Source organism: Salvelinus alpinus, chromosome 10, assembly GCF_045679555.1.
Source record: "Salvelinus alpinus chromosome 10, SLU_Salpinus.1, whole genome shotgun sequence".
NCBI classification, from domain to species: Eukaryota; Metazoa; Chordata; class Actinopteri; order Salmoniformes; family Salmonidae; genus Salvelinus; species Salvelinus alpinus.
Window position 1 is genome coordinate 56,611,646 of NC_092095.1, and position 18,177 is coordinate 56,629,822.

The 18,177-nt window shown below is 45.9% G+C and overlaps 1 protein-coding gene across 1 annotated transcript in view; it reads left to right on the forward strand.

Annotated features, from left to right (window-relative positions):
• Positions 1–1,599: 1,599 nt before the first annotated feature.
• The window catches only part of LOC139532348 (excitatory amino acid transporter 5-like), a 17,279-nt gene continuing 701 nt past the window's right edge, over positions 1,600–18,177 (forward strand). The window contains exons 1-8 of the mRNA XM_071329806.1: positions 1,600–2,592; positions 3,581–3,660; positions 4,070–4,285; positions 7,615–7,868; positions 8,556–8,655; positions 9,026–9,454; positions 9,570–9,704; positions 9,820–9,934. Coding sequence (XP_071185907.1) covers positions 2,428–2,592; positions 3,581–3,660; positions 4,070–4,285; positions 7,615–7,868; positions 8,556–8,655; positions 9,026–9,454; positions 9,570–9,704; positions 9,820–9,934 — 1,494 coding nt within the window. The 5' untranslated portion in view covers positions 1,600–2,427. The remainder of the gene's footprint in view (positions 2,593–3,580; positions 3,661–4,069; positions 4,286–7,614; positions 7,869–8,555; positions 8,656–9,025; positions 9,455–9,569; positions 9,705–9,819; positions 9,935–18,177) is intronic.

Below are 18,177 nucleotides of genomic sequence, written 5' to 3' on the forward strand. Positions count from 1 at the left end.
GCTTCCTCTCTGTGGTACTGAACACTGACCCTGTATATAGCTTCCTGTCTGTGGTACTGAACACTGACCCTGTATATAGCTTCCTGTCTGTGGTACTGACACACTGACCCTGTATATAGCTTCCTCTCTGTGGTACTGAACACTGACCCTGTATATAGCTTCCTGTCTGTGGTACTGACACACTGACCCTGTATATAGCTTCCTGTTTGTGGTACTGACACACTGACCCTGTATATAGTTTCTTGTCTGTGGTACTGACACACTGACCCTGTATATAGTTTCCTGTCTGTGGTACTGAACACTGACCCTGTATATAGTTTCCTGTCTGTGGTACTGACACACTGACCCTGTATATAGTTTCTTGTCTGTGGTACTGACACACTGACCCTGTATATAGTTTCCTGTCTGTGGTACTGAACACTTACCCTGTATATAGCTTCCTGTCTGTGGTACTGAACACTGACCCTGTATATAGCTTCCTGTCTGTGGTACTGACACACTGACCCTGTATATAGCTTCCTGTCTGTGGTTCTGGTACTGACCCTGTATATAGCTTCCTCTCTGTGGTACTGACACACTGACCCTGTATATAGCTTCCTCTCTGTGGTACTGGCACTGACCCTGTATATAGCTTCCTCTCTGTGGTACTGACACGCTGACCCTGTATGTAGCTTCCTCTCTGTTGTACTGAGACACTGACCCTGTATATAGCTTCCTCTCTGTGGTACTGACACACTGACCCTGTATATAGCTTCCTCTCTGTGGTACTGACACACTGACCCTGTATATAGCTTCCTCTCTGTGGTACTGGCACTGACCCTGTATTTAGCTTCCTCTCTGTGGTACTGGCACTGACCCTGTATTTAGCTTCCTCTCTGTGGTACTGGCACTGACCCTGTATATAGCTTCCTCTCTGTGGTACTGGCACTGACCCTGTATATAGCTTCCTCTCTGTGGTACTGGCACTGACCCTGTATATAGCTTCCTGTCTGTGGTACTGGCACTGACCCTGTATGTAGCTTCCTCTCTGTGGTACTGGCACTGACCCTGTATATATCTTCCTCTCTGTGGTACTGGTACTGACCCTGTATATAGCTTCCTCTCTGTGGTACTGACACACTGACCCTGTATATAGCTTCCTCTCTGTGTTACTGGCACTGACCCTGTATATAGCTTCCTCTCTGTGGTACTGGTACTGACCCTGTATATAGCTTCATCTCTGTGGTACTGGTACTGAACCTGTATATAGCTTCCTCTCTGTGGTACTGACACACTGACCCTGTATATAGCTTCCTCTCTGTGGTACTGACACACTGACCCTGTATATAGCTTCCTCTCTGTGGTACTGACACACTGACCCTGTATATAGCTTCATCTCTGTGGTACTGACACACTGACCCTGTATATAGCTTCCTCTCTGTGGTACTGACACACTGACCCTGTATATAGCTTCCTCTCTGTGGTACTGACACACTGACCCTGTATATAGCTTCCTCTCTGTGGTACTGACACACTGACCCTGTATATAGCTTCCTCTCTGTGGTACTGACACACTGACCCTGTATATAGCTTCCTCTCTGTGGTACTGACACACTTATTTCTCATGTTTTTTGTGGTTGTTTTTTAAAATATTTGTATTACTATTTTGATATTGAATACAGAACTGTTGGGTAGGGCTTGCAAGTTAAGCACTGTACTTGTGCATGTAACAAATAAAATAAAACCAAAAAAATGTATTTGCAAATACTCTAACCAATGGAACTTTCTGAACTATAGAATGTCTCAGTGTAATTCAATACATGTAGAGATACGAATAAGATGGAAGTTAAAAAATAAAATAACAATAGTACTCTGCTTAACAGGAGTGAGAGCTCAGTGTCAGGGACTAGTACCGGCTTAGAACCTGGTAATCCCATGGGGATGTTGTGTGTGTGCCTGAGTCTATAGGAAGCATTCTTTTCAAGGGCTTAATCTCCTGAAGGAGACAGAGGTTTACAGAGACTTACTCTGTCCACTTCCACCTTCTCTCTGACAAGCGTTTAGATCAGCTAGTGTTTGACTGACTGACTCTCTGGCTGGAAGTACTGATAGCCAGTCCTGCTGCATCGTCAGCTATCCTTTAGTTTCTGCAATGGCCGGGATCGGTCCTTAGTGATTTCACTGCCTTGACTCACCACATGAGCGGGAATCCACTTAAAGCTTTTGGAGTTTTCTTGTGAACCGTCAAGGAGGACTAGAGACACATTTCAAGCCAGGACAGGATATTGAACAGGGACCTAAAGGGAATCAGGTGGGACCCACCAGTGACTCGCGACCCACCTGTTTGGGAATCATTCGTTGACTGAACGTAAGGCAGGACCTTGGGCCTCCAGTCCTATCTCTTCTCTCCTCTCTTTCCTTCAGCCCGTGAAGTAACTGGGCCTCAGGATGGAGTGTATAAAGCACATTATAAAGAGCATGGTCTCTGTGAAGGTTTGGGCGTACATCAAGGGCTACTGTAAACGCAACGGGCTGCTGACGCTCTCGGTCATCGCCGTGGTTTCCGGCTGTGTGCTCGGCTTCTCCCTCCGCAGCTTCAACCTCTCCACGCAGGTACGGAGGCGCGCACACACACACACACAGCTATTGAGCCATGCAACAAGGTTTTGGTTCTAGCGGGCCTAAGGTTTATAGCACTCAGGCATCCTACAGAGAGATGTGATGAGCTTTGGGTCTTAGGGTGATAGTGTTAAAGCAGAGGACTTTGAGTCTTAGACAGGGGGATATTGTTAACAAAGAGGGCTTTGGGTCTTAGACAGGGGGATATTGTTAACAAAGAGGGCTTTGGGTCTTAGACAGGGGGATATTGTTAACAAATAGGGCTTTGGGTCTTAGACAGAGGGATAGTAAACCACTGAGGGGTTGGTTGAGAGGGCCTTACACTGGGATAGTGCAGACAGAGACTAAAGAGAGAGTGACCAGCAAGACACTTTCACAACACATAAAACCCTGAAACTACTCTCACTGCAGATTGATATCTGCTGTATTGAATTCAGAACAGATGCAATGCAACAATATCAACTGAGCCATAACCTGCACATGCCAGTTATACAGTACTGATTCAGCTATTAGAGGCTGGACTTCTCAACTGCTCTACCTGGGTCAATAGTAGCCATGGTGATCCAACCCTTGACATCCACTATTTCAGTAGTGGATTAATGGGTCAGCAGCTTCTAATTTTCTGACGCACTGTTGTAATCTGCATCCGCGCTAACCTCAACCTGTCAACAAATACACAGCATCAAGCATAGCCCAATGGGAAAGCACATCACCTGAGAATGATTGATTGATTGAACTTTATTAGTCATGTAAAATCATGTAACACAATGTAAAACAAAAAATATATAAAATACCAGGCACCAGACCAAGAAGTGGGTTTGACTTAGCCTGGTACAATGGAACAAATAGAATGGTCCCTAAAGTGCAAACGTTGCACACCTCATGTATTTGAAAGTATTTGAACCACTCTATGTATTTGCCCAAGGTCTGCCATGTACAGCATGTCCCCTGACCCAGAGTGCTGTGTGTCTCCCCTTTCCAGGCTAAGATCTACTTCTCGTTCCCTGGAGAACTGCTGATGAGGATGTTGAAGATGCTGATCCTGCCTCTCATCACGTCCAGGTAACACATCATCACTACTGTCTGTTCCCCATGTCCCTACTGCTTTTCTCTCTGGTCTACACCACAACCCATGCTACTTCAATAGAACGCTCTATACATTATAATGGAATAAAATGCTAATCGGATACTCGATGGATTCTAATGGAATACAACACTAAATGAATACTCTAGGAGTTCTAAAGAAACAGAATGCTATCAGAATGCTGTACGAATCCTGATGAAATTGAATGCTATGAATGCTCTATGAGTTACAACAGAAAATAACGCTAAATGAATACTCTAGGGGTTCTCATTAAATAGAATGCCATCAGAATACTCTCTGAATTTGAATGGAATACAACACTGACTGAATGCTCCTAACTGAATGCTCCTGACTGAATGCTCCTCTGAATCCTAACTCCGTGGCCAGTCTGATGTCGGGGCTGTCAGCCATGGACACTAAGGCCAGCGGGCGGCTGGGGGTGCTAACCATCACTTACTACCTGTGGACCACCTTCATCGCTGTCATCGTCGGCATCATCCTGGTGCTGGTCATCCACCCTGGTACGGGCACAGAGAAGGACGGGCACAGAGGAGGGTCAGGGCCCGTTATGACGTCTGCTGACGCTCTGCTGGACCTCATCAGGTACGTATGCACACAAGCAAGCATTTACGCACACACGGACGCACGCATGCAAACACGCACGGACAGACACACGCATGCGCACATTTGCATATACACATGGTGAAGTATCTTGAGGGGCATATTTGAATAGCATGGCCAACAGACACATTGCCTCTATCAGTAGTTGGCTGTACCAGATTCCAGAGTTTCCTGTTTTTAGTCAGTCTAAGATGTTGAGCACCCTCCTTTTCATCCTTAACATCCCTCATGGGATGATATTCCAGATTTCCACAAGACTCAGACAACAGATTCTGACTGCTCTGCTAATACGTTTGAAAGAATAAAATATTTTAGATTTGTATCTTCCTGTCGGGTTTGTGTGGATTAACCCATAAATAAACCAGCCAATCAGTCAACTTAGTGAACTCCAGTTTACCTCAGCTAAGTATAAACCATAAAGGTTTTGTAGGGCCGGGATTCAACAAAAGGCACGTTGTATACAAGAGCATTGCATTATGGAAAAATGCGCCTTGTAAAGGCAATGTTCCTGGCGTTGGTGGATATTGCATTCATGGTGAACGCTGCGGATGCCAGCTCAAACGGAATTTACTTTTAAAAGTCAAGAGCAATGGGTTTGTCCACAAAGCGCCTTTGATTGAATCCCCAACCTGGTCTCAGAGCATTTCGAATTATTCTGTACGTAAATCCGGGACAGTCCATGTATGATATGTTACGTTTTGTAATGTAGGTATTAATTTGTAATCATTTTATATGATATGCTACGAATACAATTTGTAATATGTGTTACGAATTTGTAAAAAGTATGATATGTTACGAAATTCTAGCAAGGTGGCTCAGTGGCTAATTTTAGCTAGCTGGCTAACGTTAGCTAGGCTAGGGATTAAGGTTAGGGTTAAGTTTAGGAGTTAGGTTAAAAGGTTAAGGTTAGGTTTAAGGTTTGGGGAAGGGTTAGCTAAATGGGTTAAGACCCTGCTAGCTAAATAGCCTGCTAATACTGACTCTTCAAGGAATCAGATCTTTTCTTTTTTGTTTTCTCTTCCGGATCACTAGCAGTGTTGTGGTTCTGTGTGGATTTAATCATCTTAAACCAGTAAACCAGTACAGAACCACTGAACTCCAGTCCACCCCAGTCCCCCTAGTACGGCTAAATACAGCTACCTGGAAGCTTGTATTAAGTAGGGGTCTTTAGGTCGTAAATAGCATTTAAAACAACAACACCAGTACAGGGTCATTTAGCTCATGTGGCTTGAGGAATTTGCACGTTTGGGACTATTCTATTGGTTCTATTGTTCACATTCACTGCTGAAACAAGTCAACCCTCCAGCGGGCCATGTTAATAATAGGCATCATTAGGGGAGAGTGGGGTAAGTTGAGCAATTTTTCACATTCAGTATCACTCAGTTCAGGGAAATACAGTGTTATCTCTAACAAAGATACTGTATCTACATATATTTCAGCATGTATCCCTGGAAAAACATAGATTTTCCCCAAAAAAGTGGTTTCTTGGGACAACTTACCCTGGGTATGGGGTAAGTTGAATCGTGGGACAGGGTAAGACAGGGTAAATTTCTCTACTGAATTAAATATTACCACTACTTTTTTTAAACTATGTCTATCTTTATTTCCCAAACACAACTCAACACAATCACTTTTTGTATTTTAATCATTTTAAGCATCTTTTAACACAGGCTTAACACCTAATTAACACTGTACTTTTAAAAACTATTTTAACATAGACCAGGCCCTGTTGTTACCTCATATCCCAGCAATAATGCCTTCCATTACGCCTGGGAAGACAACACTTCAATTTGCTCAACTTGCCATGGCTCAACCATTGGTTCGACATACCCCAAGGCAAGCATTTTGACTATATTAGCCCACACAGCTACAAGGATGCACTTTCATGCAGGTTCAGGACCTCATATTGAAGCTTATAGAGACCCCAACCATTTTTTTAAATTATTTACTTTGGTTTAGATACAAGCATCATGGAACCTCTAACACAATAAATTAATTTGACTTGGTGAAAATCCATTTTCTGGACCTAACTTTCTTACCACTTTTCCCATGTGGTTTCTTCCTTCACAGGCTCCATAAAATCGTGACCTCTTCCTAAATATTTGGTCAAATAATACATTTGGTATATGGTTTCCAAGAAAGAAGGGTGGCTCAACTTACCCCTTTGGCTCAACTTACCCCGGTGACAACTAAGTCTCTATCTTCTCAGAACACACCATGTCCTGAATGCTTTACCCAGAACACACTGCAGGGCGGTCGAGGACCGGCAGTGGCTTAGGCCCTCCGTGTGAAGAATCCTCCAAAGCCCAGAGGATTATGGGTATTTTTAGTGAAAGCTGTGTACAGGCGGGCGGATGTAGGCTGTATGACTGTCAGAGGTGCTTTAGATCATTTGTCACATGTCTGATAGGCTGACTGGCCCTGGGGCAGTGGCCGTAACATGATCCTTTATGAATAAACCAGGACTCCTAATGATGAGGACTCTTAACCACCAACACAGGCAACCAGCCTGGTGATGTTACCACATTGTGACATCATTCTTACAACCTTATTATTTCGACACGCTAATTAGGAAGACTGCCGAACAGCTGAAACATTTTGACGTTGCAGGAGAATACGAGACCAACTATGAAGAGAAGTCTTTTGGTCAACAACGACCCTAGTCAGAGCAACGACTTTGGCTTTTGGGAAATGTAACCTTTTGGTTTCCTTGTGTCTATCTACAAGTGTTGTGGTTTGGTTGACAGCTTAAAGTGATACTTCTGGATTTTGGCAATGAGGCTCCTTTATCTACTTCCCCGGAGCCAGATGTACTTGTGGATACCATTTTATGTCTCTGTGTCCATTATGAAGGAAATTACAGGTAGTTTCACAAGCCAATGCTAACCAGCGTTAGCGCAATGACCGGAAGTCTATGAGTATCTGCCAGCATGCTCTCTGTCCAGGGTCTTGTTAAGTCTTTCTGAGACAGAACACCTCTTGGCTTCTGGCACGACCAGGAGAAATTGACCCTACTCAGGATAAAATTGAGACAATAACAGAAAGCAGATACCCCTACCTTCTGACATGTTATAAGCTCAATGTGACTTCAGGACAGGGCTACTGGAATACAGGGTCAGTAGAATAGAATAGATTGTCCACCTGAAGGTAGAGATTTCACTTAAAAAATCTGAACAAATCATATATGACAATACAACATCACACATCATATAAACAGTTTTATTATCAACCCCATTACTCAGGGAATAACTCCAATCATATCCAATAATGTTGTAGACTTTATGGTTTACATGTTATTCTCCCTTTGACAGGAACATGATTCCCTCCAATCTGATAGAGGCAACTTTTCAACAGTACCGTACAGACCTGGTGCCCATAGTGGCCTCCAGTTTGGTGGAGTCCCAGGCTAACTACGTCTACGTGATGCCCGACCACAACAACCCTCAGCTGGGCCACCCTGTCTTCCTGGAGATCACCCCAGCTCCAGACATCAAGTACAAGATCGTCCCTGGCCACAGCTCTGGCATGAACGTACTGGGGATTGTCATCTTCTCTGCTACTATGGGTGAGACACACACACACACACCCGTACAGTATGCATGAATGAACACACACAAATGACACACTGGATACACGAGAACACACACACACGCCCTTCCAATCACGCCTGCTTCTGACCCTGTGTGTTTTCTCTGTGCAGGCCTGCTTCTGACCCTGTGTGTTTTCTCTGTGCAGGCCTGCTTCTGACCCTGTGTGTTTTCTCTGTGCAGGCCTGCTTCTGACCCTGTGTTTTCTCTGTGCAGGCCTGCTTCTGACCCTGTGTGTTTTCTCTGTGCAGGCCTGCTTCTGACCCTGTGTGTTTTCTCTGTGCAGGCCTGCTCCTGACCCTGTGTTTTCTCTGTGCAGGCCTGCTTCTGACCCTGTGTGTTTTCTCTGTGCAGGCCTGCTCCTGACCCTGTGTTTTCTCTCTGCAGGCCTGCTTCTGACCCTGTGTGTTTTCTCTGTGCAGGCCTGCTTCTGACCCTGTGTTTTCTCTGTGCAGGCCTGCTTCTGACCCTGTGTGTTTTCTCTCTGCAGGCCTGCTTCTGACCCTGTGTGTTTTCTCTCTGCAGGCCTGCTCCTGACCCTGTGTGTTTTCTCTGTGCAGGCCTGCTCCTGACCCTGTGTGTTTTCTCTGTGCAGGCCTGCTTCTGACCCTGTGTGTTTTCTCTGTGCAGGCCTGCTCCTGACCCTGTGTGTTTTCTCTGTGCAGGCCTGCTCCTGGGGAAGATGGGCGAGAGAGGCGCTCCATTGGTCAATGTGTGTCAGTGTGTCAACGAGTGTGTTATGAAGATCATCAATGCTGCCATGTGGTGAGTTGTTGGGACACACACAGCAAAGTCACCTGTCTGAACTCTCCTTCACATGTAAAGGTCTGGTAATGTTGATCTGGAGGATTGAGAATGGGAGGACTCATTTAGATTGAGATTAGAAGTGGATCTCACCAACACATCTTCCTCCCTCCCCCCTCCCCCTTAGTCATTAGCTCAGTATATGTCTGCATTTCAGGTGTGCCAGGTCATCAAGGTGAGCCAGGTCAACCCAAAGCTGCTTGAGTTCTTAGGAAGCCCAAAACACAGGTGGCATGACAACGCCTGGTGGACAGAGACAGAATCACAAAGGCCCGTTGCTTGCTTGCCTCATTTATTTTGAGGTATTTATAATTTATTGATCTTTTTCCAGGTATTTCCCTTTCGGCATTGTGTTCCTGGTAGCAGGGAAGATCCTGGACATGCATGACCCCGCCCACCTGGGAGAGAAGCTGGGGATGTACTTCATCACAGTGTTAGCCGGCCTGTTTGTCCACGGACTCATCCTGCTGCCGCTCTTCTACTTTGTAATCACACGCAAAAACCCCTTCACCTACATCAGAGGCCTGTTACAGGCTCTGGTCATCGCCCTGGCAACCTCCTCCAGTTCTGCCACCCTGCCCATCACCATGAAGTGTCTATTGGAGAACTGTGGAGTGGACAGACAGATCGCGAGGTTTGTCCTTCCAGTGGGCGCCACCATCAACATGGACGGGACAGCCCTCTACGAGGCCGTGGCAGCCATTTTCATCGCTCAGGTCAACGAGTACGAACTGGACTTTGGTCAGCTAGTCACCATCAGGTCAGGACTGTCTACACAAGCGCTCTCTCTGTCTCTCACACACACGCCCTTAGTTACCTTCTGTCACAGCAACCACACGCACACACACACCCTGACCCTACGCTTGTCTCTTCAGTATCACAGCGACAGCGGCCAGTATCGGGGCTGCTGGGATTCCGCAGGCAGGCCTGGTTACCATGGTGATCGTCTTGACCTCTGTGGGGCTTCCTCCCGCTGACATCACACTGATCGTGGCCATCGACTGGGTCCTGTAAGTATCTGACCGTGAGAGTGTTTGTGGACTGTCCTGTGAGCATCTGACAGAAACCCGCCATAGATACTTTAAACAGTCAATCTAAGTTCCCTCTGTTGGTTGTGTCTGGCAGGGATCGTTTCCGGACCATGATCAATGTGTTGGGAGACGCCCTGGCTGCAGGCATCATGTGTCACCTCTGTAAGAAGGACTTTGAGAGGAGGGAGTCAAACGCTAACTCTGCCCGGGTAACAACTCTATACCACCTTTACACTGACCCCAGCACTAACCCCTCTACAATACAACTATATACCACCTTTACACTGACCCCAGCCCTAACCCCTCTACAATACAACTACATACCACCTTTACACTGACCCCAGTCCTAACCCCTCTACAATACAACTATAGACCACCTTTACACTGACCCCAGCCCTAACCCCTCTACAATACAACTATAGACCACCTTTACACTGACCCCAGCCCTAACCCCTCTACAATACAACTATAGACCACCTTTACACTGACCCCAGCCCTAACCCCTCTACAATACAACTATATACCACCTTTACACTGACCCCAGCCCTAACCCCTCTACAATACAACTATATACCACCTTTACACTGACCCCAGCCCTAACCCCTCTACAATACAACTATATACCACCTTTACACTGACCCCAGCCCTAACCCCTCTACAATACAACTATATACCACCTTTACACTGACCCCAGCCCTAACCCCACTAAAATACAACTATATACCACCTTTACACTGACCCCAGCCCTAACCCCTCTACAATACAACTATATACCACCTTTACACTGACCCCAGGCCTAACCCCTCTACAATACAACTATATACCACCTTTACACTGACCCCAGGCCTAACCCCTCTACAATACAACTACATACCACCTTTACACTGACCCCTAACCCCTCTACAATACAACTATATACCACCTTTACACTGACCCCAGCCCTAACCCCTCTACAATACAACTATATACCACCTTTACACTGACCCCAGCCCCTAACCCCTCTACAATACAACTATATACCACCTTTACACTGACCCCAGTCCCTAACCCCTCTACAATACAACTAACTATATACCACCTTTACACTGACCCCAGCCCTAACCCCACTACAATACAACTATATACCACCTTTACACTGACCCCAGCCCTAACCCCACTAAAATACAACTATATACCACCTTTACACTGACCCCAGCCCCAACCCCTCTACAATACAACTATATACCACCTTTACACTGACCCCAGGCCTAACCCCTCTACAATACAACTATATACCACCTTTACACTGACCCCAGCCCCTAACCCCTCTACAATACAACTATATACCACCTTTACACTGACCCCAGCCCTAACCCCTCTACAATACAACTATATACCACCTTTACACTGACCCCAGCCCTAACCCCTCTACAATACAACTATAGACCACCTTTACACTGACCCCAGCCCTAACCCCTCTACAATACAACTATATACCACCTTTACACTGACCCCAGCCCTAACCCCTCTACAATACAACTATAGACCACCTTTACACTGACCCCAGCCCTAACCCCACTACAATACAACTATATACCACCTTTACACTGACCCCAGCCCTAACCCCACTAAAATACAACTATATACCACCTTTACACTGACCCCAGCCCTAACCCCTCTACAATACAACTATATACCACCTTTACACTGACCCCAGGCCTAACCCCTCTACAATACAACTATATACCACCTTTACACTGACCCCAGGCCTAACCCCTCTACAATACAACTATATACCACCTTTACACTGACCCCAGCCCTAACCCCTCTACAATACAACTATATACCACCTTTACACTGACCCCAGCCCCTAACCCCTCTACAATACAACTATATACCACCTTTACACTGACCCCAGCCCTAACCCCTCTACAATACAACTACATACCACCTTTACACTGACCCCAGCCCTAACCCCTCTACAATACAACTATATACCACCTTTACACTGACCCCAGCCCTAACCCCTCTACAATACAACTATATACCACCTTTACACTGACCCCAGCCCCTAACCCCTCTACAATACAACTATATACCACCTTTACACTGACCCCAGTCCCTAACCCCTCTACAATACAACTAACTATATACCACCTTTACACTGACCCCAGCCCTAACCCCACTACAATACAACTATATACCACCTTTACACTGACCCCAGCCCTAACCCCACTAAAATACAACTATATACCACCTTTACACTGACCCCAGCCCCAACCCCTCTACAATACAACTATATACCACCTTTACACTGACCCCAGGCCTAACCCCTCTACAATACAACTATATACCACCTTTACACTGACCCCAGCCCCTAACCCCTCTACAATACAACTATATACCACCTTTACACTGACCCCAGCCCTAACCCCTCTACAATACAACTACATACCACCTTTACACTGACCCCAGCCCTAACCCCTCTACAATACAACTATATACCACCTTTACACTGACCCCAGCCCTAACCCCTCTACAATACAACTATATACCACCTTTACACTGACCCCAGCCCTAACCCCTCTACAATACAACTATATACCACCTTTACACTGACCCCAGCCCTAACCCCTCTACAATACAACTATATACCACCTTTACACTGAGCCCAGCCCTAACCCCTCTACAATACAACTAACTATATACCACCTTTACACTGACCCCAGCCCTAACCCCACTAAAATACAACTATATACCACCTTTACACTGACCCCAGCCCTAACCCCTCTACAATACAACTATATACCACCTTTACACTGACCCCAGGCCTAACCCCTCTACAATACAACTATATACCAGCTTTACACTGACCCCAGCCCTAACCCCTCTACAATACAACTATATACCACCTTTACACTGACCCCAGCCCCTAACCCCTCTACAATACAACTATATACCACCTTTACACTGACCCCAGTCCCTAACCCCTCTACAATACAACTAACTATATACCACCTTTACACTGACCCCAGCCCTAACCCCACTACAATACAACTATATACCACCTTTACACTGACCCCAGCCCTAACCCCACTAAAATACAACTATATACCACCTTTACACTGACCCCAGCCCCAACCCCTCTACAATACAACTATATACCACCTTTACACTGACCCCAGGCCTAACCCCTCTACAATACAACTATATACCACCTTTACACTGACCCCAGCCCCTAACCCCTCTACAATACAACTATATACCACCTTTACACTGACCCCAGCCCTAACCCCTCTACAATACAACTACATACCACCTTTACACTGACCCCAGCCCTAACCCCTCTACAATACAACTATATACCACCTTTACACTGACCCCAGCCCTAACCCCTCTACAATACAACTATATACCACCTTTACACTGACCCCAGCCCTAACCCCTCTACAATACAACTACATACCACCTTTACACTGACCCCAGCCCTAACCCCTCTACAATACAACTATATACCACCTTTACACTGACCCCAGCCCTAACCCCTCTACAATACAACTATATACCACCTTTACACTGACCCCAGCCCTAACCCCTCTACAATACAACTATATACCACCTTTACACTGAGCCCAGCCCTAACCCCTCTACAATACAACTAACTATATACCACCTTTACACTGACCCCAGCCCTAACCCCACTAAAATACAACTATATACCACCTTTACACTGACCCCAGCCCTAACCCCTCTACAATACAACTATATACCACCTTTACACTGACCCCAGGCCTAACCCCTCTACAATACAACTATATACCACCTTTACACTGACCCCAGGCCTAACCCCTCTACAATACAACTATATACCACCTTTACACTGACCCCAGCCCTAACCCCTCTACAATACAACTATATACCACCTTTACACTGACCCCAGCCCCTAACCCCTCTACAATACAACTATATACCACCTTTACACTGACCCCAGCCCTAACCCCTCTACAATACAACTACATACCACCTTTACACTGACCCCAGCCCTAACCCCTCTACAATACAACTATATACCACCTTTACACTGACCCCAGCCCTAACCCCTCTACAATACAACTATATACCACCTTTACACTGACCCCAGCCCTAACCCCACTACAATACAACTATATACCACCTTTACACTGACCCCAGCCCTAACCCCTCTACAATACAACTATATACCACCTTTACACTGACCCCAGCCCCTAACCCCTCTACAATACAACTAACTATATACCACCTTTACACTGACCCCAGCCCTAACCCCACTACAATACAACTACATACCACCTTTACACTGGCCCCAGCCCTAACCCCTCTACAATACAACTATATACCACCTTTACACTGACCCCAGCCCTAACCTATCTACAATACAACTATATACCACCTTTACACTGACCCCAGCCCTAACCCCTCTACAATACAACTATATACCACCTTTACACTGACCCCAGCCCTAACTCCTCTACAATACAACTATATACCACCTTTACACTGACCCCAGCCCCTAACCCCTCTACAATACAACTATATACCACCTTTACACTGACCCCAGTCCCTAACCCCTCTACAATACAACTAACTATATACCACCTTTACACTGACCCCAGCCCTAACCCCACTACAATACAACTATATACCACCTTTACACTGACCCCAGCCCTAACCCCACTAAAATACAACTATATACCACCTTTACACTGACCCCAGCCCCAACCCCTCTACAATACAACTATATACCACCTTTACACTGACCCCAGGCCTAACCCCTCTACAATACAACTATATACCACCTTTACACTGACCCCAGCCCCTAACCCCTCTACAATACAACTATATACCACCTTTACACTGACCCCAGCCCTAACCCCTCTACAATACAACTACATACCACCTTTACACTGACCCCAGCCCTAACCCCTCTACAATACAACTATATACCACCTTTACACTGACCCCAGCCCTAACCCCTCTACAATACAACTATATACCACCTTTACACTGACCCCAGCCCTAACCCCTCTACAATACAACTACATACCACCTTTACACTGACCCCAGCCCTAACCCCTCTACAATACAACTATATACCACCTTTACACTGACCCCAGCCCTAACCCCTCTACAATACAACTATATACCACCTTTACACTGACCCCAGCCCTAACCCCTCTACAATACAACTATATACCACCTTTACACTGAGCCCAGCCCTAACCCCTCTACAATACAACTAACTATATACCACCTTTACACTGACCCCAGCCCTAACCCCACTAAAATACAACTATATACCACCTTTACACTGACCCCAGCCCTAACCCCTCTACAATACAACTATATACCACCTTTACACTGACCCCAGGCCTAACCCCTCTACAATACAACTATATACCACCTTTACACTGACCCCAGGCCTAACCCCTCTACAATACAACTATATACCACCTTTACACTGACCCCAGCCCTAACCCCTCTACAATACAACTATATACCACCTTTACACTGACCCCAGCCCCTAACCCCTCTACAATACAACTATATACCACCTTTACACTGACCCCAGCCCTAACCCCTCTACAATACAACTACATACCACCTTTACACTGACCCCAGCCCTAACCCCTCTACAATACAACTATATACCACCTTTACACTGACCCCAGCCCTAACCCCTCTACAATACAACTATATACCACCTTTACACTGACCCCAGCCCTAACCCCACTACAATACAACTATATACCACCTTTACACTGACCCCAGCCCTAACCCCTCTACAATACAACTATATACCACCTTTACACTGACCCCAGCCCCTAACCCCTCTACAATACAACTAACTATATACCACCTTTACACTGACCCCAGCCCTAACCCCACTACAATACAACTACATACCACCTTTACACTGGCCCCAGCCCTAACCCCTCTACAATACAACTATATACCACCTTTACACTGACCCCAGCCCTAACCTATCTACAATACAACTATATACCACCTTTACACTGACCCCAGCCCTAACCCCTCTACAATACAACTATATACCACCTTTACACTGACCCCAGCCCTAACTCCTCTACAATACAACTATATACCACCTTTACACTGACCCCAGCCCCTAACCCCTCTACAATACAACTATATACCACCTTTACACTGACCCCAGTCCCTAACCCCTCTACAATACAACTAACTATATACCACCTTTACACTGACCCCAGCCCTAACCCCACTACAATACAACTACATACCACCTTTACACTGACCCCAGCCCTAACCCCTCTACAATACAACTATATACCACCTTTACACTGACCCCAGCCCTAACCCCTCTACAATACAACTATATACCACCTTTACACTGACCCCAGGCCTAACCCCTCTACAATACAACTATATACCACCTTTACACTGACCCCAGCCCTAACCCCTCTACAATACAACTATATACCACCTTTACACTGACCCCAGCCCCTAACCCCTCTACAATACAACTAACTATATACCACCTTTACACTGACCCCAGCCCTAACCCCACTACAATACAACTACATACCACTTTACACTGACCCCAGCCCTAACCCCTCTACAATACAACTATATACCACCTTTACACTGACCCCAGCCCTAACCCCTCTACAATGCAACTCTATACCACCTTTACACTGACCCCAGCCCTAACCCCTCTACAATACAACTATATACCACCTTTACACTGACCCCAGCCCTAACCCCTCTACAATACAACTCTATACCACCTTTACACTGACCCCAGCCCTAACCCCTCTACAATACAACTCTATACCACCTTTACACTGACCCCAGCCCTAACCCCACTACAATACAACTATATACCACCTTTACACTGACCCCAGCCCTAACCCCTCTACAATACAACTATATACCACCTTTACACTGACCCCAGCCCCTAACCCCTCTACAATACAACTAACTATATACCACCTTTACACTGACCCCAGCCCTAACCCCACTACAATACAACTACATACCACCTTTACACTGGCCCCAGCCCTAACCCCTCTACAATACAACTATATACCACCTTTACACTGACCCCAGCCCTAACCTATCTACAATACAACTATATACCACCTTTACACTGACCCCAGCCCTAACCCCTCTACAATACAACTATATACCACCTTTACACTGACCCCAGCCCTAACTCCTCTACAATACAACTATATACCACCTTTACACTGACCCCAGCCCCTAACCCCTCTACAATACAACTATATACCACCTTTACACTGACCCCAGTCCCTAACCCCTCTACAATACAACTAACTATATACCACCTTTACACTGACCCCAGCCCTAACCCCACTACAATACAACTACATACCACCTTTACACTGACCCCAGCCCTAACCCCTCTACAATACAACTATATACCACCTTTACACTGACCCCAGCCCTAACCCCTCTACAATACAACTATATACCACCTTTACACTGACCCCAGCCCTAACACCTCTACAATACAACTATATACCACCTTTACACTGACCCCAGCCCTAACCCCTCTACAATACAACTATATACCACCTTTACACTGACCCCAGCCCCTAACCCCTCTACAATACAACTAACTATATACCACCTTTACACTGACCCCAGCCCTAACCCCACTACAATACAACTACATACCACTTTACACTGACCCCAGCCCTAACCCCTCTACAATACAACTATATACCACCTTTACACTGACCCCAGCCCTAACCCCTCTACAATGCAACTCTATACCACCTTTACACTGACCCCAGCCCTAACCCCTCTACAATACAACTATATACCACCTTTACACTGACCCCAGCCCTAACCCCTCTACAATACAACTCTATACCACCTTTACACTGACCCCAGCCCTAACTCCTCTACAATACAACTCTATACCACCTTTACACTGACCCCAGCCCTAACCCCTCTACAATACAACTATATACCACCTTTACACTGACCCCAGCCCTAACCCCTCTACAATACAACTATATACCACCTTTACACTGACCCCAGCCCTAACCCCTCTACAATACAACTATATACCACCTTTACACTGACCCCAGCCCTAACCCCTCTACAATACAACTCTATACCACCTTTACACTGACCCCAGCCCTAACCCCTCTACAATACAACTATATACCACCTTTACACTGACCCCAGCCCTAACCCCTCTACAATACAACTATATACCACCTTTACACTGACCCCAGCCCTAACCCCTCTACAATACAACTATATACCACCTTTACACTGACCCCAGCCCTAACCCCTCTACAATACAACTACATACCACCTTTACACTGACCCCAGCCCTAACCCCTCTACAATACAACTATATACCACCTTTACACTGACCCCAGCCCTAACCCCTCTACAATACAACTACATACCACCT